The 26,400-nt window shown below is 38.5% G+C and overlaps 1 protein-coding gene across 1 annotated transcript in view; it reads right to left on the reverse strand.

Moving 5' to 3' along the window:
* Positions 1–4,284: 4,284 nt before the first annotated feature.
* The window catches only part of LOC126969883 (low-density lipoprotein receptor 1-like), a 31,592-nt gene continuing 9,476 nt past the window's right edge, over positions 4,285–26,400 (reverse strand). Inside the window, exons 8-18 of the mRNA XM_050815473.1 lie at positions 26,170–26,354; positions 25,363–25,555; positions 23,530–23,689; positions 23,157–23,306; positions 20,829–20,978; positions 15,555–15,680; positions 14,459–14,603; positions 11,865–11,974; positions 7,882–7,974; positions 7,367–7,519; positions 4,285–4,423 (exon numbers count right to left, since the gene is read on the reverse strand). Coding sequence (XP_050671430.1) covers positions 4,422–4,423; positions 7,367–7,519; positions 7,882–7,974; positions 11,865–11,974; positions 14,459–14,603; positions 15,555–15,680; positions 20,829–20,978; positions 23,157–23,306; positions 23,530–23,689; positions 25,363–25,555; positions 26,170–26,354 — 1,467 coding nt within the window. The 3' untranslated portion in view covers positions 4,285–4,421. The remainder of the gene's footprint in view (positions 4,424–7,366; positions 7,520–7,881; positions 7,975–11,864; positions 11,975–14,458; positions 14,604–15,554; positions 15,681–20,828; positions 20,979–23,156; positions 23,307–23,529; positions 23,690–25,362; positions 25,556–26,169; positions 26,355–26,400) is intronic.

Here is a 26,400-nt window from a genome sequence, read left to right on the forward strand (position 1 = left end):
TATTTGTAAATTTTCCTTGTGGGTTTTATCAATATGCTTTATGAATTACTTTATATTAATTTTTTTCGTAATAAACCAAACGCGACGCCTTAGTTGACAGCTGAAATTATGCTGAGCTTGAGCAAAAGACAGCCCAATGTAAGTCAAATTCTCCTTTTATCACGCTCGGGTAAGTTTTATGTAAGTAAAGTCTGAGCAAAGTCTAAGTAAGCTCTATATATCTCAACCTTAGGTATGATGAAGTATACGGGACGTTTCATCATCAGCCGGAAGACGTCCACTGCTGGACAAAGGCCTCCCCCAAAGATTTCCATGACGATCGGTCCTGCGCTGCCCTCATCCAACGTATTCTTGACCAGATAATCGGTCCATCTTCTGAGGGGCCTACCAACACTGCGTCATCCGGTACGTGGTCACCATTCGAGGACATTACTGCCCCAACAGCCATCTGTCCCTCGAACTATGTACGGGACGTTAACAAATCGTAATTTACTATAAAAAAGACCAATACGTTGGGTCATACTACTTATTATTATTGTTCTGCGACCTTGTATTGTTATTATTTTATCTTGGTATATTTAGGAAAATTTATTGAAGTAGGCGATACTTTGCAGAAATACATAATTATCCAATTGTTTTGAGTTTTCTTTAGTGTTAATTCCGCCAATCTAGTGAGTTAATATCTCCTGAGGAAGTCTCGTGTAGAGTCGAAACACGTGTTGAATTGTTTAAAGACATTAGCGGAATTACCACTAAAGAAAACTCAGAACATTTGGATAGGTATATTTATAAAACTGTATCACGGAAACATCTTTAGCAATTGAGAACATTTGTTCATCATCCAAAAGCTCGGAGTGGTAGCTAATTACTTACCAAGTATAATGAATAACTATCTGTTGTTTACTTACGCATGAAATTATAATACTGGGTCTTTCACACCTCCTTTTGTTGTTCTGAATGAACAAAATACTACAAAACAGAACAAAATACACATGACATATTTTTAAATTTCAATAAACTTTTAACAAAACCAATTACATTTATGAATTTTACTTAATTTGACCGACTAGACCGACTCGGTATCACCCAAGCTGACACGATTTACACGTACAGTGCGACGTTGCCAATTTACATGGCTTACTTATTACACATGCAACGATTTTGAAAAATGGACTAAGATACACATAGAGTGGCACAACTCAAAGCAAGCTATAAGCTAAGCTCCGTCCAGTATAATAATAATTGGTCTCAGGCCAAAAGAATTTGCGCGACGTTCTTTAATGTTTTAAAGTTAAACAACGAAACATTGAATGTATCCCTAATTTGGATCTTTTTGATTTAATAAATAAAGAAGCTGACTTACTTAAAATCTGTTTCAGAACATGGCACCGCGTCGCAAGCCTCTGGGGTTTCATCGCTACCATCCGGACAGTCAACCTTCCCATCACAAATTGTATGTTTGTCCACACACTTGAAACTGCTGGCGCATTTATATTGTGTTGAGCTGCACGACACAGGAGCTAAAATTATTTGTTTTATTAAAAATCAATTGGATAAAGAGGTTGAAGATTTTCTTTATGTAGAAGTAACGATATCTGTATGTACAATGACTCTGAGACTCGTGTCTAACGAGTGTTGGGTCACCCACACGTAATAGTAAAAAAGAGCGCATGGCTACAAGTCAGTAGAACATATTATTCCCAACTTACGTTGACTCACGCAGGTTAAGCGCGAAACGCATCTCATCTATATATTTTGCCCGTAGCTCCGCTTTCATAAATCTATAAGGCACACGTAAACTTATGTTACTTCTAAATATATTTTTTTAATTTGACATTAGACTGAAAATAATACATGTATTTATACTGGACGAGCGCTCGCCGCTCCCTATTACAAATACATAGCTTCTTCCATTTGACCGCATATAACGAAGAGCGGCTCGAATCGCTGACGATCAAGTTATCCCCGATCCCGTGGGTTCTCTCTGCATCTTCTACCGCATTTATCACGCACAGGGAGCTGTCCGGGTTGATTCCAGCGGCCGAATTCCACCACTGGACATTACGTGCAAAATACCACCCGCATCACTTTGACGTCTTGAATTTCACAAAAGCGTGTTTTGCAAGAAATTTTTAGCCTCGCACAGCCACTTTGTGGAATTACCGGCTGCTGTTTTCCCGAACCGATACGACTTAGGGACTTTCAACAAAAGAGCACACTCTCACCTTAAAGTCCAGCAACGCATCGGTTGGCACCTGTTGTTGCGGATGTCCATGGGCGGTTGCGTCACCACTCCCCATCCTGTGAGCCTCTTGCCCGATGTGCCCCTCTTATATAAAAAAAAAATACTTATGAGTACAGATGTGAACGGTGTGTTTAAAAAACTCTTCAAGTTCACGTGAGACACCAAAAAGCGTAGAGGCAATAAGTATGTACCTAATAGTACAATCAGTGTAGGGGGCTTTAATTTTATAAGGTACCTTTACCTTACCTTTTTTAGAATTGTTCTTGCAGACTTCATTGACTCCAATACAGATATTATTACAAAATTTCTTCCCTGGACTGCAGCCTAGATATTTGAACGTTGGTACTGCAAGATTGAAAATAAATAGAACTTTAAACATGGGTAATTAATAATGACTTCGCGTCAGCAATAACTCTATTGAGGGACCTGGAGGCATGATTGTAGTATTTTTTAAGTTCACTGGAGTTCGCATCCCTAGATGCGACCACATAGACCCAAGCATGATAGCTCGCTTTCGGCGAGAGGCCATTTTGCAGGAGGAGTCAAACCATGGTTGTGACCTGCCAACGATAGGCACCGAGGAGGATAGAATAAAGAGCTTCATACCTTGCAGTACCAAATCAGCAACAGCGTCAGCAGCGACATCTGGATCATCCAGAGAAAAACAGATCTGCCTCCACTGGTAGGATGCCAAAAAAATACCGCATCTCATCTGAATCTGCTGACCTATAGACACGCGACGGCAACCTAAAAAGCGGGGCTGCGAAAGCGCGTGATCGGCACAATGCTCCGGATCAGGCAGTGGTCCGACGACCCCAGCGGAGCGTCAATGGAAACCATATAGGCGTCCGGATGTGAGGTCAACAGAAGATCCTACAGTGAAGATGTATAATCTTCCACGTCTGGGATTCGCGTTGGCGCAATAATCAGTTGTGTCAGATCGTATGGTAAAGCAAGGTCTTGAGCGAGGGGGGGTTAAAGGCCTCCGGATAGAAACTGGTTACAATTAAAGTGCGTTAAAATTCCAAAAAAATATAGATTTTTAAACTATTGCATAGCTTCTATCGCTGGCCTTGAGCGTGGAGACCGAATCCAGAAATTCCGTAACGAAAATAACCTTACACTTACTTACTAGATCTATATAGATATTTCGGTTGTCGTGGAACAGTGGTTATCACTTATGCGTTTTGTGCAGAAGTTCCCAGGTACGAGCCTGGGGTACGTTTTGATTTTTTTTTTAATTTCTTTATTTTTTTATCACGTTTTTTTAATTTTTATTATTATGACAAGCATTTTTATTTAGTTTCACCTGTCCCGTTGTCTGTCTGTAATCAAATCTTGCAAGTTAAATTTTACTCACTACTCGTTTTCTTTTTTTTTAATTAATTTTATCAAAATAAAAATACTGCATAAATAAAATAAATAAATAATTATAATTGCATAAGTTGATAAAAAATGCTATGCAATAGCTTTACCGCGGCAGTCCCCGAGTGCCACACGTCTTTTTATTAAGTACGCGTTCATTAACATTTAAAGTAGTCTGCCCAATATATAGTCTCATGCCATGACCGTAATTCTAACGTTCATAGCTGACCGTGTCAGACTAAGACTAAATAATATTCTTTATATTTTGTATGAGATAAGGTATATCCACTAAACCAACGCCATCGCAAAGCGTCAACAATAATTATTGTCGACGGGAATACTTTCACAGTATGGCACCCGACGTTGCCAAATTGTTGCTAGCACTTTACAAAAACACTTTATGTGTTTCGGTTAAAGGGCGCCGCGGTGTAGCTAGCGAAATAACTGGGCAATGAGACTTTACATCTTATGTCTCAAGGTGACAAGCACAATTGTGGTGCCGCACAAAATATAATATATATAATATATATAATAATTCACATCAGAATCACGTTGTTAAATTATCTTACCTGGACAATTTTCTTCATCCTCTCCAAACTTACAATCCCTCTCGCCGTCACATTTTTTTGCTGCCAAAAAGCAATCATTACTTCTATGGCAGTAAAACTCGTTGTGTTGACACATCTTAATGCTCACACATGTATCGTTCATTCGAAGTAATCCAGCAGGACACAGACATTTGTAGCCCATATCAAGGTCTTGCGGTATTGGGTGGGGTATTTGGACACACAGGTGGGAGCATGGTGAAGGGTTCTGGAAGCATGCGTGTTTTGTTAAGGGGTTCTTGCGGTTTGCCGGTGGACTGGTAATTTGGAGGTGAAGGAAGGTGTCGTTAGGGAATATTGCTGAAAGAATAGAGTATAAATATATAAAATTGTATGAGTAACGCAAAAATTTGCCCGAGAGTCATAAAGTTGGATAGGTAATGACTTTCTTAATAATATCACAGATTGGGAATGGAGCGTCCGCCCTCAGGCTATTAAAATTTAAGTTTAATTGTACAATATTACTTTGTAAACATATTTTTTTTAAAGAAAATTTAAATCCCGCTGAGTTTATTGCGCCCATTCTTCTCAGGTCTGAGGAATTCGTTTTGGAATGGGTGGTGGTTTTAGACTTTCAATAAGTGATGTCACATCCTATTTTGAATAGAAATATTTGAATTTGAACATATCAATCGAATGGAATCTGAACTTTATGTCTGACACACTTAGGTATATTATAGTAGAGTTGACAAGTACGTATTGCGTAAACAACTTATTTACAAGTTTACTCTTTCTTTTTGATTGATTAATATTTACCATAATAACACAGGCGCGCTATTCATTGATACATTAGTAACTGGACAATCAGAGCACATGGTAAAAATGTGATCAAAGTTATAACAAGCGATACAAACATCTTCTAGTGTGTTATTATGTACAGTACTAGTGTGTAGCGAGTTATTATAATACCTAGTGAGAAGTATTTTACTGACGGGACTTGTAATAAAAATATTTCCGAGATCATACATGTGTTTTCCACGTAACAATATTCGATGTGCTACATTTTATGATGCAAAAAGCGAAGTTTCATTTAAATTTAAAATTAATAATAATGTATCAATAATTACTGCGGAACTTATTGCAATATTCGAAGCTTTGTCGTACATTAAATCTAAAATATTAATAATTAAGTATAAATCTTTTAATAATAAGAACTTTGTTATTTTGACAAATTCTAAATCGGCCTTACAACATTAGAAATTGCGCACTGTCGGTTAACGGTGCTTTCCAAAATCATATGGTATTTTGAAATGTTTATTAAACCTTACTAAAGAAAAAGTCCATATAGTGTTGCAGTGGATTCCCGGTCATATTGACCTTTCATGTAACGAGAAGATAGTTTAGCCAAGGAGGCTTGTAATGATGGCATAATCTTTTCATGTATACCTTTTCATACTAAAATGTTAAAAAACATTCGAGACCAATGTAATAAAATACGGAAAGAGTACTTTTATGAAAGATCAGAAACAAAACGCTTAAAACAATACAACCAAGTATGTTAATATGATCAGTTGTTACAGCTTTGAGGCTTCGATCCGGACATATTCCACTCAATTACTTTGTGTATGTTATGGGTAAAGTAACGTCACCTTTATGTGTAGAATGCGGTAGAATTGAGGATGTATACGATTTTATAGTGGAATGTGTCCAAATCGAGGTTAAAAGAATAAAATTTTCTCTGGAATTCCAATTGAACCTATATGAAATAGGAGCATGTAATCTAATATCGGCTTTCCCCCTTTCGGAGGAAGCTAAGAGTATATACGTGGGTAACACTGAAAATGTTTAGAACTGGCCGGTTAGAAACATTGCTAATGAAAACTTTTTTTGAATTTCAATTTAAGAACTCTTTGGTAACCTAATGTAGTATATTGCATTCATTTGTCATTTGTTTTTGTGAATTGGCGGCAAATCTAAATTCTTGTTACACATGAAAATGAACCTAACGCGAGAATATTTTCGGTCAATGATTTATTATGACTTTCGTTGTGGGCTTACTCAACAACAAAGCTATGATAGGATGTGATTAGCATTTCTCAATGAAGCCCCATCTCGTGCCACTATTTACAATTGGTCTAACGAGTTTAAGCGTGGACGTAGCAAACTCAATGATGATCCGCGTGAGGGACGTCCTGTAACAGCGACTACTGAAGATAACATCAGTGCTGTGCGACGCTAACGTCACCTATCAGCAGATACGGGCAAGCCTAGGCATTGGTATGAGTCAAGTAAAAAAATATTACACGAACATTTAGGCGTCAGGAAGCTTTGTACCAGATGGATTCCCCATACTATAACCGACGACCAGAAACACCTTCGCATAGACTGGTGTCGCCAAATGTTAAATAAGTTCAACGGCGGTGACTCAAATGCTGTATTAAACATCGTCACAGGTGATGAAAGCTGGATATATTGCTATGAACCCGAAACCAAAAAAACAATCAGCTCAGTGCGTGTTTCCCTTCGAGGATCGGCCAACTAAGGTAAAGAAAGGAAGATGTCTAGGAATAAAGATGATTGCCTCATTTTTGTTCGGAAAGGTCATTATGCGACAGTTCTGCTAGAAGATGGAAGGACAGTTATTGCAGACTGGTATGTCAATCGCTGTTTGCCTTTTGTCCTGGAAAAAATTAGACGGCAGCGCCCTCGAAGCAGGATCCTCCTTCACCACGACAATGCTTCAGCGCACTCCGAAGAACGGACTGTTGAATATTTGACTATTGCAGGTGTCGAGATAATGAGTCATCCGCCATACACTCCTGACCTGGCGCCCTGCGACTTTTATTTATTCCCAAGAACTGAAAATAAAATTCGAGGTATTCGCTTTACGAGCCCTGAAGTTGCGGTACGCAAAATGCCATAGACGAGACCCCTAAGGAAGAATGGGCCCACTGCATTTCTCAGTGGTTTCATCAAATGCGACGATGTGTAGAGAGGAACGGAGTTCGGAGTTACTTCGAACTTTAAAAACTTTACTTCTACAATAAAAGTATTGGCAACTTTCTACATTAAGCCGTTTTTCGTTTTCTAAACATTTTCAGTGTTACCTCGGTATAAGTTGGTTAAGTTAGGTATAGACAGGAGATACTATAGAACGTGCGTGCGGGGCAGTTTGAGTCGAAGTATGGGGGCCCCTGGAGTGATAACTTACAGAGCTCCATCCTGCGTATGATCTGGCCAGTCTTATGCACGTCAGCCCAATACAGGCGCTGGGTGTGTCGGTCAGTCCAGAACACGTGGGTGTCTGACACCGCTAGACTAGCAACAGTCGTAATGATCTCTCGAAAGTTTTCCCTTCCAGTACCTTCAAGTAAACACAGCATTATTCAAAAGTCAGAATCGGGCATATAATTTTTAGTCATATAATAATTTTACTCAAGTTTTCTCAAAAATTATTGAACTTATATCAACTATTATTCCGTTAAATTGAAACAGATGATAAAAAAAAATATGTGTCATTTTCTGAAAATCCATCTTCAATTTTCTTCACTCCACCGGAAATGATAAATTATGTATAATTAAAACATAATATCTTCCATTATGGCGGGGAATCGCTTTTAATAGCGCCATCTTGTGACTCAAAAGTAGACATACACTACAGAGTACAGTCACAAAGTTATTAAGCAAATATTAATATATTTTATGTGAAACATGAGTTACACATACCTTCAGGGTGTATAAAATCAATGACTGCGTGCCCTTCGTCAGCGATGTATACGATGTCCATTTCAGACGAGTACCGGAGACGAACATTAGGACCTGATTCAATAAAATAGCTATAAATATTATTTTTTAATACCATTAAGTGTATAAAACAACTCGAGAAGATATTAATGATTGGTAGAGCTGCGTAGATAGATACACCTATACATATATACATAGATAGTTATAAATGTACATACACACAATCGTCTTTCTTTGGTAGCAATATTACATAATTGCAACACCGTGAAATTCAAAGAAAACAATCAACTGGTGTTTGTCTTTTAATCGTTTTGGCGTGTTTCATTCAGTTGCAGATCAGTTGGAAGGCGCTACTCCGAGGCTTGTTCTAAACTCTTCGATCAACTATAGCAACGTCAAAGTCGTAAACCCACTGCAAATCCGTTTCACGAATGGAATATAAAAAATTAAATATGGAACCTTAAACAAATCATCCATTCCCGATACTTTTTTAAATGAATGTACATTCATCTGACTCTAAAAATGACAAACAAACAAGTTATAACAACCCCCTTCATTGAAGAATGCTAAAAATGTGTCGTTCTACTTAAAAAGTTATTTTATAGCATAAATGGGCTCAACGCACGGGTCACCTGATATTAATAATTGATCACCGCTGCATTTTTCTGGTCTTATAGAAAAGTGTACACACTTTTTTTTCAGCTCATGCCGTATCTCCTGGAAATAGCGACGTCTGGACGTCACACCAAGTGATCTAGTCGACAGCAGAGCAATTGAACGGCTCGAGGTCGATCGAGATATTCCATAAGGCCCTGCACCGTCTCAAGATGATGGTGTACAGCGTTGAAGTTGGAGCGGATTTTCCTTATGTATCAGAGCGTGGTGCCGTGGTGTTATTGCCTCGTTTGTACTGGGTATAAGCGGTACCGCGCCCTCCCAGAATACCCTCGGACAGACCCGGTAGGAGCCTAAGTCATATCGGTTCGGGAAAACAGCAGCTGGTAATTAATTCCATAAACTGGCTGTGCGTGGCAAGAAATTTCTTGAAAAACGCTCGGTTCTGGAATACCAGACGTTAACATGACGCGGGTGGTATTTTGCAGTTTGACGTGAAGTGAAGGTAAACTTCAGCCAACAGAATCAACCCAAATAGCTCCTCTGAGCACTCCCCGTGATAAATGCGAACATGCAGAGAGAACCCACATCTCTACGCAAGGCCGAAGAGTAAGCCGATCGGACATGACTTGATTGTCGATGATTCGAGCCGCTCTTCGTTGTATGCGGTCAAATGGAAGAAGCTGGTACTGGGGAGCACCCGCCCAGAGTTGAGAACAGTACTCCATGTCAGGCCGAATTTGCGCCTCATATAGTTGCAGTTGCGAGATCGAATCAGAAATGAGAACGAAAGTTACCGACATACCTAGTCCAAATGATTGTGAAACTGTAGTGCACATAGTTCGACGGACAGATGGTCGTTGGGGCAGTACAGTCCTCGAATGGCGACCACGTACCGGAAGACGCAGTGTTGGGGGGCCTCCCCTACAAAATGGACCGACGATCTGGTCAAGATCGCCCGGAATTCGTTGGATGAGGGCAGCGCAGGACTGTCGTGGAATTCTTTGGGGGAGGCATCTGTCCAGCAGTGGACGTCTTCCGGCTGATGATTATAGTTTGAGGCGGTGGCATTTCATATCTTTACGGACTGCTGTCATATTGTGGTTGTAGAATGAAAGTGGATAAGCGCTTGTTCACTAAACTATTCTTCGCTAAACATGCAGCGCTAGGCCGGCCAATTCACTTCGGTTTTCTGTACGTTTGTAAGTTACAATTTAAGTATGTCCTCTAGTCATCTGACACTAAATTATTCAACTCAACAATGAGAAACAAACATTCAAATATTATCAAATGGTAGATTTTCAGCCGAGTGTAATAAAAAACTAAGTGTGAGTCGACACCGCACTTCCGCACCGTCCTTTAAGAGAGAGCGCGTAACAATATGTAAAAAAATGTAAATTTTATATTCTTGATTGATAATTTATAGGGTTCCGTGGCCAAATGTTAAATAACGGAACCTTTATATATTCGCCATGTCTGTCTGTCTGTTTGTCCGTGTGTCCTGTGACATACAGCCACATAAATTTTGGGGGTACCCCACACTTACAACTGAAACTCAAAATTTGTTTTTCTTCAAACCCATATATATGTCTTATCTATGGATAAGGTCTTCAAAAATTAAATTAGGGTTTCTAATATTATTTTTTTCGAAACTGAATAGTTTGTGCGAGAGATACTTCCAAAGTAGTAAAATGTGTAGTCCCCCCTCCTGTAACTTCTAAAATAAGAGAATGATAAACTGAAAAAAAATATATGATGTACATTACCATGCAAACTTCCACCAAAAATTGGTTTGAACGAACGTAAACCGCAATTTACCTTTCATTCAATCAACTCAAATATAAATAATACACTATTATTAAAACATCGATTAAAATTACAACGAACTGCAAGAACTTTTATTATTTATTGTTATAACGGCAGTTGTGAACCACACTATCAAAGTTAGAGTTGTCCAGTTGTTGCGGGTTTACGAGATTAGGCTTGCAAGCCATACATACATAGGCTGCACTAAGAGTATCGGGAATGGAATATTTCCACTGTTCGTGTCATATTAAAATCTTTTTAATTGCATTTATTTAAAAAAAGATTCTCGATCTTGTCACAAGGTTTTGTCAAACTTTTTTAGTCGTTGAGAAAATGGAATTGACTCGAGAAAATTCTAGAGCGATGATTTATTATGACTTTTGAAGTAGTTTAACACAAAAACAGTGTGTTGACCGGATGATTTCTGCATTTGATGATGAAGCCCCATCCAAAACCACAATTTATCGCTTTTGCTGAATTTGAACGTGGACGTGTCAAGCTCAGTGATGATCCTCGTCAAGGTCATCCAAAAACTGCAGTCACCAAACAAAACGTTGATGCTGTGCGTAAGCTGATTGAGGAAGATCGACATGTGACATACCGTGAAATTCAGGCAACTTTAAACATTGGCATGAGTCACATACAAATAATCTTGCATGAACAATTAGGTGTAAAAAAAGTTGTTTTCCCGATGGATACCGCATTTGCTCTGTGAAGAGCAAAAAGCGGCTCGCGTTACTTGGTGCGTCAGAACTCTGTAAAAACTCTGACAAATGCTGAATATCAGGTGACGAATCCCAGGATTCGTCACCTGATATAACAACGATCGGGTTATACATATATGATATAACAACCCGAAACAAAAAACGAGTCACGAGTTTAGGTGTTCGAAAATGAGTTAAAGCCAACAAAAATTGTTCGTTCACGGAGTGTTGCAAAAAAAATGGTGGCCACGTTTGTCTCCAAAACCGGCCATGTTGCGACTATTCCTCTTGAGGGACAAAGAACGGTTAATGCAGAATGGTATGCTAGCATTTGTTTGCCACAGGTCGTTTCTGAACTCCGTAAAGAGCACTGCAACCACCGCATCATCCTCCATCACGACAATGCGAGTTCTCACACCGCGCACAGAACAAAAGAGTTTTTAGAGCAAGAAAACATAGAATTATTAGACCATCCGCCCCGACACAGCCCCGACCTAAGCACTAATGATTTCTATACTTTCCCTAAAATAAAGAATAATTTGCGTGGTCAGAGGTTTTCATCACCTGAAGAAGCTGTGGATGCCTACAAAACGGTCATTTTGGAGACCCCATCTTCCGAATGGAATGGTTGCTTCAATGATTGGTTCCATCGTATGGAAAATTTCGCGGAGAATACTTCGAAAAGCAATAAATACATTTTTAAATAGTATTGTTCTGTCACTTCCTTGATTCTCGAAATTTTCAGTGCCGCCCTCGTAGTATGACGGTTCCCGTTGGTTAATCTTCGGGTACGGAAACCTAAAAATTGTATTATATCGTAGTTTCATAGTACCTACATACCTAGTATATTGTTCATGAGAAGATGTCTCTTGTCACTTCCATCCAAACCAATGCTGTCAATGTGTATTTCATTGTTGTAGTCTCTCTCAGAAACTGCCACCAGCAACCTCCTAAGAAATCAAATTGTTTTATTTTTTATAATTTATTTATTTACATTATACGTCGGGTAAAATAATTAAATTATAAAAAAAAAATACTTTTACGCAAATATCTTATATGTAAAAATACAGTTACAATTACACGCATTTTATTCCTTCAAAAAGTATTTTAATTTCATGTGTATCACTTGTGTTAATCAAAGAAAATACTATATTAAATTTTATATTATTTCGTAGCAATCAGCTTAGCCAGTCAATTGGAGGGCTAGCCGGCCTTTCATTGACTTCTTGATCGTATCGATCGATCGACTGAACAAACTTGCGTCCGTTCCAAATATACTATCTACAGATAGAGATAAATTACTACCATCTACTGCTACCTACCGTCCCAATAAACCCGATAAGTCATTGTTATCGCCTTATTGGGACGAGTGAATTGCAATTTCCATACAAACTTCTATCGCTGGTAAGTTATACGTCCTCCCATTGACAGACAGCGTGTACGGATAAGGTGAGTTACTGTCGATATGTTTATTGGGGCAGAAATTTCAACGATAGTTACCATTTTTATCTCAAGTAGGCCACAACTGGAGATGGACTAAATATTGGGAACGAGCGTTAGGCATCATTCATTGTTTACGACCTGTATAGCCGAGTGGTTAGCGATCCTACCTACTAAGCTAGAGGTCCTGGGTTCGAATCCCGGTAGGTGCAAGCATTTATATGATGAATATGGATGTTTGTTTCCAAGTCATGGATATTTATATGTATTTATGTATGTTTATATAATGTATGTTTAAGTAAGTATATTGTATTAAATATATCGTTGTCTTGCAACCCATATCACAGGCAATATATGCCTAATTTGGGGCAAGATAATTTGTGTATAAAGTGTGTCAAAGTGTGTGTCAATTGTTTTAACTTGATAGCTTATTGAAACCCAGAACTTCGAGCTTTCTACTCACTGTTAGATTAGTTACTAAATAGTTTAATAACGAATAATATCCTTTTTTTATTAAATCTTTTTATACACCGCGACTTCCCCCAATCGGTGGCAGTGCCAGTGCACAGTGCAGGAGGTCTACTCGCAAAATCGACAACGATATATCGCAACTAACCTACTCTAACAAATGTTCGAATTCCTTATCGTTTATCGTTACCATAGACTAATATTTTGATTTTTTTACGATGTTAGTGTGAATGTAATATGTTCAAACCTAAACATTATCTGTGCTTTGTCGCTGTGAAGTGTCAAAAGTCAAAACATAGTTTAGGCGCTAAGGACCATGCCAGACTCTGCACCACCAATTTGGTATCATTTACACATACTGTTAATGTTAAAAAAATATGTAATGAATATAATATGACCATTTAAAATTGAATAAATAATACAAAACTCGCGGATAATAAAATGTAAAAAAAAAGTAACTCAACCCTTCTCGTCGACTTCCTATTTCTCAGGCGGCCATTTGCATTATTTCTACGCATAAACGATCAACAAAATGACTTAAATAACTTAGTAGTAAAAAAATCCTCTTGAATAGTAAATCACATATAATTATTTTAATAATATTTATTAACTATGTATATTGTATGGCAGATATATCTATACAACTTGAAACGATAATAGCAACGACAGCCTAGATGGTGTCGTTGAGATTATCGTAAAAGTGACGTTTGATTATTTGTGAAATTCGAATATTCGTCTCTGACATTTTCAACTAAGAGTAGGGTTAGGACCGATAATATCGAATAATGTTTCGTTCGTTCAATCATCGTTTCGACATTGAATACGACGTAACTAAGAGTAGGATTCGACACGACTAATGCCACGATTTATCGAATATCGATTTTAGGAGTAGGCCCCCTGGCTCAGATTCTTTAATTATAAATGTTTATTGTACGATATTACATTGTAATCCATATTTTTATAATAAAAAAAGGCCCACTGAGTTTCTTGCGCCCGTTCTTCTCAGGTCTGAGGCGTAGGTAGGTACAATTTCGAATGAGTGGTAGTTTATGACGTTCAATAAGTGATTTTGAATCCTATTTTGAATAAAAATATTTGAATATGCACACCGAGCTGTTATTTAGCCATTTCATTACGGCTACGGAACTGGCTAGCCCTCCAATTCACCGGCTAATTTAATCAGAAAGCTGTGAATTTGTATTTGTAAATTTAACGAATAGATCCAAAACAACCTGCAAAATACCTGATTTGCTTCACCAAAATTTTATAAATTACAGTCAAAGTAATGTGATTTGTTATGTCACGAAGCAGTAAGTAACAAGTAATACATTTTATTAATTAATACGCTGTATTTGTTAGATATTATACAATTAATGTTTTAAATTAAAATTTAAATGAAACAAATTCAAATTCTATAATTCAAATTCAAATCTATCTAATTACTTGAGAGAACTAAAACATTTGCAATAGCGGAACATTTGCTGGAAACCAAAATCAAAATTATCAATATACCACAATATAATTACCCATATTCTGGCACTACACAGAAGCTAATAGGTATCTCTTCTTCAGCGAAGCGGTAGATCAAAGCTTTATGTTTAGTTCTCAGCGATATGACTTCGATCATTCTCCGACCCTCGTCCAGAATGTACAGAGAATCTGATACGTAATCTAGAACCAACAAATATATTTTACAATAAGGTTAAATGTATAATATTTTTATTAATAATAAACTGATGGTTGTCTAATGCAATATTTTTATGCAGGTTCGAAGATATCCATTCGATTAAAAATAATGTCAACAAATTGTCTGTCTATATTTCTATAAACCAAAAATAATAAATGAATTAAAAATAAATAAAATCGTAAACAGATAAACAACAAAGCTGATGTTGATTATCTGTTTTACTAATAACTCTTTTTTTAAATATTCATCAAATTCATTCCGGGCAGCTTGTAGCGGGCTATAATTATTAATGCATAAAAAATATGGAAAAAAAATATTATGTCATATTATCAAAAACAAATTTGTTCACTCCACAACAAGTCCGATAAAACTTCTAGAAGTCTCAGTGTGCAATTGGAAAAATTAAGGTGTAACATTAGAACTATTATTTGTAAGCTAATTATCGCGGCGTGATGGGTTCATTTTGATTTTAGCAGTATGTTTGATGGATGATAAATTGATGCAATCTAAGTAAGTTTGAAAAAGCGTTTGAAAAAGCATTTGACCGCGCTATTCAATATAAAGTAGGAAACTAATTTATTAATTGAGCAACTTCTGTAGATGGATAAAACTTTATTAAATCAAATAAAGTTAATCTGTACAAAATTACAAATATGATAAAAGTAAGAGTAGTTGTTACGGAAACCCTATTCTAAGTGCCACAAGGACCTACACTAGAGCCTCTGATTACAGAGAATTGTACTTTAAAATTCAAGATGTTGTTGTAAAGATTGGTTTACTGCAATATTTTCAGACATATCATGTAAATTATTGAACATAATTTGGCAACTGTTACTTTACTAGTTATGAGTCAAAATGTATCCGTGAGTGAATACAATGGTTAACAAAATTGACACTCGCATGTCAATTCTCATAAAAACAATGACTAATCTTACCGTAATCCATATCTACGACATTTTCCAAGCCATTATAAGCGAGAAGATGGGTAACGCCGAGAGTGAAGTCACTCATATTGATATAGCAAATAGATTTGCGTTGACCATCGTACACATACAGTGTATCTGCAAAGAATTACTTAACAATTAATATATAATTTAATATAATAATTCCACCTTCGCACGACACGCTACAAATTAGTATATCATCCCCACTATCTGGACGTGTGGCGGTCCTCCACAGTGCGGTTTTCAAAGAGCTTTCTTCCACGTACTACAAATAAGCGTCCTTGTGCGGTGTTTCCCGAACGATTCGACACGTGTAACTTAAAAAAAAGCACGTAGGTACACCTTCTTTAAAGGCCGGCAACGCTCCTATGATACCTCTGGTGTTGCAGGAGAATTTGGGTGGCGGTGAACTCTTAACACCAGGTGACCCTCGTACCCTCGTTTGTCCTCTTTTTCCATAAAATAAAAAAAAAACATATTAGATTAGATAGATTCTATACGACGAAGTATACTTATATATAATGCCTAACAAATAAACTTGGTATAAATTTATACCTGAGAATAAACCAAAGTATATGCAAAATATTGACTATATGGCCACGTTCAGATGACAAGCGCTTTGTATGTACTTTCTACTATGTACTTTCCCCGGGGCGTAAAAAGAATAGGGGAGTCCCAGGCCCATGGGTGTCGTAAGAGGCGACTAAGGGCTTTTTAGAAGTGGGAGAGTCCCGCTGCCTTCTTATGACGTCTGCACAACCGGCCAGACTCGTCCGAGTTAATTACCACACTCGCACAGAATAGCGGCGTGAAGTAGCGGCCTAGTGCCGCTATGTTTCGCATAGGTTAGTGTCGAGGACCGGAGGCCATCCCTTACCCCCACCCCCTCCCCCCAACAAAATATGAAAGCGGTCCATAAAGAGATATTACCCCAGGAGGGTACCGGCTCTACCAGAGCCGGAGAATCCCTCCCCGAGCACTCTCGCTCGGGCTGCCCTTCGTATTCTGGGGTGGGCACAGAACCGCGCATGACCGAGGACAAACGAGGCAGAAACACCACGGCACCCCGCTCCACGCTCAACGTGGAGTTTTGCAATATCAGGGGAATTCACTCCAATTTAAACGCCGTCCACCACCACCTTGAGACGGCGCAGCCGGCCTTGTGTTTCCTTACGGAGACGCAGATATCTCGACCTAGCGATACGTCATATTTAACGTACCCCGGGTACAAAATTGAGCACAATTTTTTGCCTCATGCCGGGCTATGTGTGTACGTTACGGAGGATATCTGCTGTCGCCGTCTCGGCAATTTTGAGGGTAGAGACCTGTCTACTCTCTGGCTCCGCGTAGATTTAGAGGACCGCGTAGATTTAGAGGACCGCGTCCGTATCTATGCGTGTGTCTCTACAGGTCCCATAGTGGTAACGCAGAAACCGATCATCTCATGGGCTGCGTTCAAGCAGCAATTGACGACGTGCTTGCACAGATCCCCTCCGCTGAATTCGTAGTCTTGGGTGATTTCATCGGGCACAATGCCGAATGGCTTGGATCACGTACCACAGACTACGCAGGACGATCTGTGCATAATTTTGCATTGGCGTATGGTCTGTCCCAATTGGTTGAGTCCCCAACGCGGCTCCCGGGTGTGGTTAGCCACATGCCGCCCTTATTAGATCTTGTGCTGACTACACATCCCGATGGTTATCAGGTCTTTGTCGACGCCCCTCTCGGAACGTCCGACCATTGCCTGGTCAGGAGTGTAGTGCCTATCCGACGCCAACGTCACAGACCACCAGCGACCCGCCGCGTTTTGCACTACAAGTCAGCAGATTGGGATAGGATGCGTTCCTTTTTTGCATCCTACCCTTGGGGCAAGGTTTGTTTCCCTTCGGATGATCCTAGTGCCTGCGCCGTTGCAGTAGCCGATGTGGTGTTGCAGGGCATGGATATTTTTATACCAAGCTCTGTAGTACCGATCGGTGGCAGATCACAGCCCTGGTTCGATGCGTCAGTTAAAGCAGCATCTGACTGCAAAATACAGGCTTATCGAACTTGGGTTGCGGCTCTGGGCACAAAGGATCCGAACTGCAAAGTTCTTAAGAGGAAATATAACCGTGCCTCCAGATTTTTTAAGCGGCAAATCGCCCGTGCGAAGTCTAAGCACTTCGTCAAAATCGGCGAGCAGCTTTCCAGTTACCCGACCGGAACACGCAAGTTCTGGTCGTTGTCGAAAGCTGCTCTTGGTAACTTCAACCAGCCGTCCATGCCGCCGTTGCACATGAGGAATGACACCCTGGCCCATACGGCAAAAGAGAAAGCCAAGCTCCTGTGCGCTCTTTTCGCCTCCAACTCGACACTTGACGACAACGGAAAAACACCGCCGACCATCCCGCGGTGTCAGAGCTCTATGCCTGAAGTACAGTTCAGACAGAAAACTGTTAGGCGAGCTCTGTTTTCGTTGGATGTCAGGAAGTCGAGCGGGCCGGATGGCATTTCTCCAATCGTGCTTAGAACGTGTGCCCCTGAGTTGACGCCGGTGCTAACGCGTTTATTCCGGCACTCTTATTCCAAAGGCGTAGTCCCTGACTCATGGAAGTCAGCCCTTGTCCATCCGATCCAAAAAAAAGGAGGCAGTTCGGATCCGGCGAACTACAGGCCTATTGCTATCACCTCCCTGCTCTCTAAAATCATGGAGAGCATAATTAGCCGCCAGCTTTTAGTATACCTAGAGGGTCACCAGTTGATCAACGACCGACAGTACGGCTTTCGCCATGGACGGTCAGCAGGTGATCTTCTGGTATACCTAACACATAGATGGGCGGCGGCTATTGAAAGCAAGGGGGAAGGCCTGGCAGTTAGCCTGGATATAGCGAAGGCCTTTGATCGTGTATGGCACAAGGCGCTCCTCTCCAAACTTCCATCATTTGGGCTTCCCGAGAGCATGTGCAAGTGGACCTCCAGCGTCCTCACTGGGCGTAGCATACAGGTCGTTGTCGACGGATATTGCTCGAACCCGAAGCCCGTGAATGCTGGAGTGCCCCAAGGCTGTGTGCAATCTCCTACGCTGTTTCTTCTGCATATCAATGATATGTTGGACACCTCCAACATACATTGCTATGCGGACGACAGAACTGGTGATGCCGTATACTCGGGCCATGCAGGTCTCTCTCGGGAAATCGTCGACCAGTGCCGGGAGAACCTTGTGTTTTCTATCGAGTCCTCTCTCGAGAAGGTCGCGGAATGGGGTAAATTGAACCTTGTCCAATTTAACCCCCAGAAGACTCAAGTTTGCGCGATTACCACTAAAAAAACCCCAGTTGTCGTATCACCGCTCTTCGAGAACACTTCTCTTAAAGCCGCGCCTAGTATCGGAATACTGGTTCTCGAAATCTCGAGCGATTGCCAATTCCGTGGCCATCTGGAGGGCAAAGCCAAATTGGCTTCGAAGAAGCTGGGCGTCATCAATAGAGCACGGCAATACTTCAAGCCGGCCCACATTCTAGCGCTCTACAAAGCGCAGGTCCGGCCACACATGGAGTATTGCTGTCATCTCTGGTCTGGCGCACCCCAGTATCTGCTCGATCCATTTGACTGCGTGCAACGTAGAGCAGCTTGAATTGTCGGGGACTCAGTGCTCTATGAACTGCTGGATCTCTTGGCGTTGCGTAGAGACGTCGCATCATTGTGTGTCTTCTACCGCATTTATCACGGGGAGTGTTCCGAAGAGCTGTTTAACCTGATTCCTGCCGCCGAATTCCACCTTCGCACGACACGCCACAAGTTAGGATTTCATCCCCACCATCTGGATGTGTGGCGGTCCTCCACAGTGCGGTTTTCAAGGAGCTTTCTCCCTCGTACTACAAAGCTATGGATTGAGCTTCCTTGTGCGGTGTTTCCGGGACAATACGACATGGGTACCTTCAAAAAAAGCACGTACACCTTCCTTAAAGGCCGGCAACGCTCTTGTGATACCTCTGGTGTTGCAAGAGAATGTGGGCGGCGGTGATCACTTAACACCAGGTGACCCGTACGCTCGTTTGTCCTCCTATTCAATAAAAAAAAAACGCGCGTTGAATTTTTGTATAGTGTTCACATAGTACGCGTTTGTCAGGCGTTAAATGCGTGCCCCCCTGTTTCAGTTTGTGTTTTGTCGCCACGTTTGTCGGACATGGACGTAAACAATTTCTTCTTTCCTTCATTGTCATGCCCTTTACAGAATATAAGGACGAGTTCTTTATTCTGGTAGATTTTGGCGTTCAAATAGTGATTGTAAATCCTATTTTGAATAAATATATTTGAATTTGAATTTTCCAAGCCCGTCTTCTTAAATTCTTATCTGAATAATCGCTTCTTGTCATGTCCCAAATCGCAGGACGTTTCTCTATTTCATCAATTAATAATTCCTATAAAAGCTTCGGTTTCCATTTTGGACGATTTCCGGACAAACTATGTAGATGAACCCTAAAATATGTATATCCACGTAGAAAGCGCGCGCCAGAACACTTATACTCTAACGAGGCGCGCGCTCAACTGAACGGAAACATAGAAAACCAATGATCTCAAAGCGCGCGTTGACGCGCGTTACAACAATGGAGCGTTCATCGCGCACGTTATCAAAACGCGCGTTGAGCGCTTGTCATCTGAACATGGCCTAACGCTGACAGCACTGTCAATAGTACAATGAAGAATAATTCTGAAGTTTCCCGAATGTCAAGCAGCCTTTGAGGGGCGTTATATGTCCGAATAAACCAATCGTAAGCAAGATGTCTATTTGAAAACATTTGCATAATCTTATTCTCAAGTATAACTTTATACCAAGTTCATTTGAAAGGCCGATAGTCTTTAATGTGAGATTCCTTCAGGCACTGGATTTTTTCCATGCACTCTTTTGTTGGCACTGCCTAATTGAAAGGAAAAAGGACTAGCGAGCGCATTCACTCACATTCACGAGTAAATAAACTTCATGTTGAACTGGCTTTACCTAAGTCATGATTCATGAATCTTGAGCGATTAGTGAATCGCACACATAGACCAACATTTTAAGGCTTGCAACGCTTCTCTTAACATTGGTATTGCGGATTCCAGGCGACGCCAGTTTCCAGATGCCATTCAATTAAAAAAAAAAAACAAACACATGTGCTGTTATACATTTCCATAGTACCCGATGTTTACACGATCGCATACAGCGTCCGATCCACCCGGCCTACAGCGTCTGTGATCAACCATAGTCTTCATCACAAAATTACAAATGTCTGTCTAGCTTACCTCTATTATTATCATAGGCCATTGCTTGTACTCTTCCGATATCAAAATGAGTCCCGTGTATCTCAGGATTTCCAAGACTAGAGTACTGTATCCTCGTGAACGCGGATCCGCCACCCAATACTAGATACTGGGGTCTAAACTCTTGTATAGCTACAAAAATATCAATTACCTACTTGTTTAATAAACGATTTAAAAACAAACTTGGCTTCAATGGTACATCAATATAGGTATACAAAAAAATATTCTATTCGCAGTTCATTATATTTTACTTGTACTAATATTAACACCTGCCTTATTATTATTATAATTTTATATTATTAATTAACAAATATCTAATCATTATTTGTAAAACAAATCTTATAACTATATTTACAATACTACGACTACATAAAATTAAAACTATCATTACGTGGAAGCGTACCAAGAATACTGGCAGCATTACCGCGTTGGATAGCAAGGCTGATCCGTTGACCGAAATAGCTGCCAGCGCTTGGGTTTCCAGTAGCCTTCTTGAGGCGCGAAGATAGTATTTTGAACATTCTCCGCGCCTCTGGGCCCCAAGGGCCAAGTGTCTCGACACCAAACGGCACAAAGTATATTAATAATGTACTAATATAATTAGAATGATTAGCAAAAATTGCATTTTTTGCGGTCGAAAGTCCTTCACCGGTAGCCATAGGTATCGCTTAACAATCTAGGTTACTAGTTGAAGGTATTTTTAACCGACTTCAAAAAAGGAGGAGGTTCTCAATTCGTCGGTATGTTTTTTTATGTTTATTATCTCAAAACTGTCGACTGGGTGAGCCGATTTTGATAATTCTTTTTAATTTGAAAGCTGGTGCTTCCCGTGGTATCCCATTGTAATTTAGTCCAGATCTGACAGTGGCATTCATGAGAAAACCATAAAAGTGTTAAATTTGCTATACACACGTATAGCAAAGTGGATGATAAACTTACGAATAATATCGTGCCAACCGATTTCCATGAATCTTTTTTTATTGGAACTTATACTTCAAAGATAGTTTGGTGCGAGTTTGGTTAGGTTCTGATTACGGAATCCATGACAAAGTAACGGAAATCTTCAATTCTTAGAAGCAAATTAACGATTAACTCTTCCGAATATTTTTTATGCTATCCTGATATTTAAGTCATCTACCATGTCAAAGTTATGGTCAAGTAACTGTCGTAGTCGAGTATGATGACCAATGGGCCTCCTTAACCACATACAGTATGGGTGTGATCTGTGGCAGAATTTCTGTCTGTAATCAATTTGCGCTTACGTTTATTACTGCATTTAAAAATTTAGTATATCTACACATATTTAGACAAATTGTTAGTTCAAATTCACTAAAAATCATAAAATAAAAAATAATTTTTTAACAAAAAAACAACCGACTTCAAAAACACTATTCCAAAACAATAGATATAATATGCACTAAAAAGTATAAAAATAAGTGTGTATTTTTATACAATCTAATTAATTAATTTTGTAAAACAGACGTTTTGGCAGACCTTATAACGCAAGGGGATTTCTTAGTTCAATATTTTCTTTTGTGTTTTAGAAAGATATTTTGTCCAAACTTTTATAGTCAGAAAATTAGAACAATATTTTTATTCCAGTCTCATAGAACGTCATAAAAACAAAATTTTGTACAGGGGCATAGATCGGATTATGAAGATTTTTTAGAAGCCTGAGTCAAGCTATATATTTTTAATTTATTTTATTTATTTATTGGAAAACAAACAGCTTAAGTTATATACACATTGTAACACATAATTTATATTACACAAGCCAATAAAGTTTCCACTTAAATATAAACAAAGTAGGAGTGAATATAATACAAAATATAACGATTTTATATACAATTAAACATAAGGCGAAAAAAGTACACAAAAATACAAATGAAACAAATATATATATACTGACGACTTTAAGCTTTGGCTTTAATAATTTCATTTATTAAATAATTTATGAAATGGATGTCTCAACTTGTTCTTTTTTTATTAACTTTCATATGACTAATATCAATAAATTTAAAACGGACTGCATTAAAATATTAAGATCTTAGTTATGTAAGTTAAATATAAGAAGTAAATTATTGTATTGTTATAAAGTTATAAATTTCATAAATCTCTTTTTTTTAAAGTAGAAATGTATTTAAGTCATTTAATATCATCATTTTTGTTTAACTCTTCATTTCTTTAATTTCATTATGTTTAATTGTACACAAGGGTGTACTTGCTAAAATTTTAATTGTATAATGATGTGTTGTTGGTGTAACTATCTAAATAAATAAATAAACTTTTAAAAAGTTGTAAAATACGTACGTTTGCACACAGTTCCATTAACCGCCATTCCTTCTGGACATGCGCATGAATAAGTTGTGTTAGAAGTAACTAGACACAGATGTGAGCATGGATTACTCTTGCACGGATGCTTATCTTTGGTCATCATCAACGGATGATATATGTGCATATCTGAAATTTCATTTTAAATTCAATCCCTGTTTACCTTATAGTACGTATAGCTGATATTTCTGTACTTTTCTGAAAAAAACTGCGTTACACGTTATACGTTTGCCACACCCGAGAAACGTACAAGCTAAAATACAAAAATAAAACCGTACGGAAAGGGATCACCCTTCGTACTTAGTGCACATTCAACCAGTAAGCATAACAGAAAAATTAGACTCTAACTTACCAAACACAGACTCATCTAGAGTCACAAGCAAGTCTCTCTTATCAGCACTGTGCATCTTATCAGTGGTTTGAATAGTGTCTGATGTCCAGTCACTCCAGAACACAGTGTTTTCGAAGACAGCTATCGCGTACGGATGATGAAATGCCTCCTCGAATAGTGACTGAAAGGAACTATAATAAGGACTCACACACACAAGCGATTACCCGTCGAGGCGGTTCGTTTATGCGTCCGGCCGCTTTTTATGATATGAATTGTATAAACGAGCAAGATATTGATCTATTGGTAAGCACCCTTCCCACTGCCCCCAAACCCTATAGTGCCTCTTGGAAATCGCGAATCGAATTATGAGTAGTAAAGATATATTTTCCAATTATTATTAATCCAAGCACCGACCGGTAGTGATTGCATATAAATTGTTTGGGGGTAGAAAAGCTGTGATACCAATACCATCTAGCCAGCATCCTGCGCAAAGGAAGCTACTACTGGTGGAATTAATAGCAGCCAATCGCGATTGGTGTACGTATTACCTCAGTAGTGTTAAACATTATCTTTTATCACTCCTTAAAAAGTATAAGGATATAGAGCTCTCAGTCGAAACCATCCAAAAAGCGGTGGTGGTTATAATTTGTGGTCACTACGTGCGGTTGCAAGTTTTTTTTTATTTATTGATTTAGGGGCTTTTATACGTATGTACATGTCAGCCCCATTATAATCTAAGTACATTAAAAAGACAAAAAAAAAATCTTAACTTAACAAACTAAAAAAAAAGTTAATAAAAGGAAAAGCAAGTTAAAACTATAGTGTTCAACAAATAAGACTTATGGATTCAAACAGACTTATGGCATCCTTAGATGCAGGGCGGGCAAGTATATTTACAAACATGCCCGTATCAAATCTGTTCAAACCCATAAGTCTTACAATTTTGTCTCTACTAGACTGAAATTAGACACATTCCTTTAACAAGTGCTCAACATCGTCAATTGTTCCACATGACTCACATAGAGGTGACTCCGCAATTTTCATCGACGGTTGCAAGTTAGGCTCGTATTCTAAAAGACATCTCAATACGTACTCCATTATCAAGTGTATATTGTCTTTCTTATGCACAGTTATAAGGACGAGACAAAACATAGTTAAACTCTGATTACGTACCTATTGAGTTACATTCTTGAATACGAAAAGCATTAGAATGAAAACCATACAGTTAGCTACGCGGTCGCTCCTCAACAATAAACAAGTTAGTTGAATTTTAAAAACATTTATGTGCAGTTTATCTGTAATTGCCTATTCAGACATTTTTTAATTTATAAATATTGTGGAAACAATGTGCCAACGCCATTTGACGCTAAAACTTGCCTAATTCATCATTTCCAAATTTTTCTTTTATATTACCCAAGAAGTTTTTTTATATTTGCTTTCATTTAAATCATATTAACTAACAAAATACAATTTTAGATTTGAAGATAAGGTGTTAAATGTTATAAGGATAATAATGATTTTGATTATAATATAAATTAATTTATAATTTAGCATTAGCCGAACAACGATGAAACACGTTATTAAAAATAAAGGTACATTTACCATTAAGTATAACTAAATTGTTCTCAATGTTACGACTAAAAGAGAATCATTTAATCCTAATTGAATACTCTAAATAGGTGTTTTAATTTTGAATAAAAAAGTTTTTAAAATGGTAGATAAAATATGCTAGTACAGCAAAAATTGAGATATGAATTACAATTAATGGCATTTTAGTCCCTTAGCTAATACGGATGTATTGATATAAAATATAAATGCAATAACGTTAGTAATAGTTGTAATAATTTTACTTACATATACTTTAAAATCGAATAATTTAACAACTTTGATAGTTCCGTCAACAAAGTACAGTCTTTCATTGGGAGGATCTAGGGCCAGTCCAGTCGCGAAGTCGGCCAGCTTCTCCACTAAGATTTCAGGGTGTGAGCCATCCATTCGTGACATCATGATCAAGGGTCTGTCGTGCCAATCAGCCCAGAACATTTTACTGAAAAAAAAATTGAATAGTAGAAAATGCATGAACCATCACATGTTTTGTGGATGTGCTTTCATGCAGTGCAGCGGGAAATGCTCCAGTCAACAGCAGCCTGTGTGTCTATGAAGTCAAAAAGTTAGTACGACATGTCAAATTTTGCGTTACATTTTATAAGTTAATACAAATCAAATGTAAGCAAATTACAAAACGACTTGGCTATTTTAAAAGGAACATTTGTAATTGATAAATTTAGGAGTAATAGCGTCTAATGGCGCTGGCAGATGGTTTCCCCAAATCTAAATTATTTGCTACCTTGCCTCTCAGTATTTAGTACCTAATTAGTGATACTAAAATTAAAATTTGCTGTTTGGAAATTTTTACCAAAGATAAATAGTTTTGGATGTAGCAATAAAATATATTATTTATTTAATTTTACTGGTTTGAATTTCGAATTATAGATCTGAGCACTCTCATCTTCTACGATTCTATTGTTGACCAATAATTCACCAGTCTGTTCCTATTTTTGCCTAAATAGCATCGGCGCGGCGTTTAGTTAGTTAATAAAATATATATTTGTCTTTGGACTTTCCACATTACTTCTTGTAGAATATAAAAAACAATATTACCCCGTCTTAGGATCCAATGTGACAAACTTTGGACGCTTAGTATCTGCATGTAACACTGTGCAGATAGAACCATCAACTCTGCAGGCAGATATGATCCCTCTTTCTGTATCAGTAAAGTATATATTTCCACCTATCCAATCAATCGCTATGTCGCCGGGGTCTTCCAAGCCTATGGCAACGAGAACCTGAAATTGTTGTTAAATAAGCCGATTGCAGTCACGAAATGTTGCT

This window comes from Leptidea sinapis, chromosome 19, assembly GCF_905404315.1.
Source record: "Leptidea sinapis chromosome 19, ilLepSina1.1, whole genome shotgun sequence".
NCBI lineage: Eukaryota > Metazoa > Arthropoda > Insecta > Lepidoptera > Pieridae > Leptidea > Leptidea sinapis.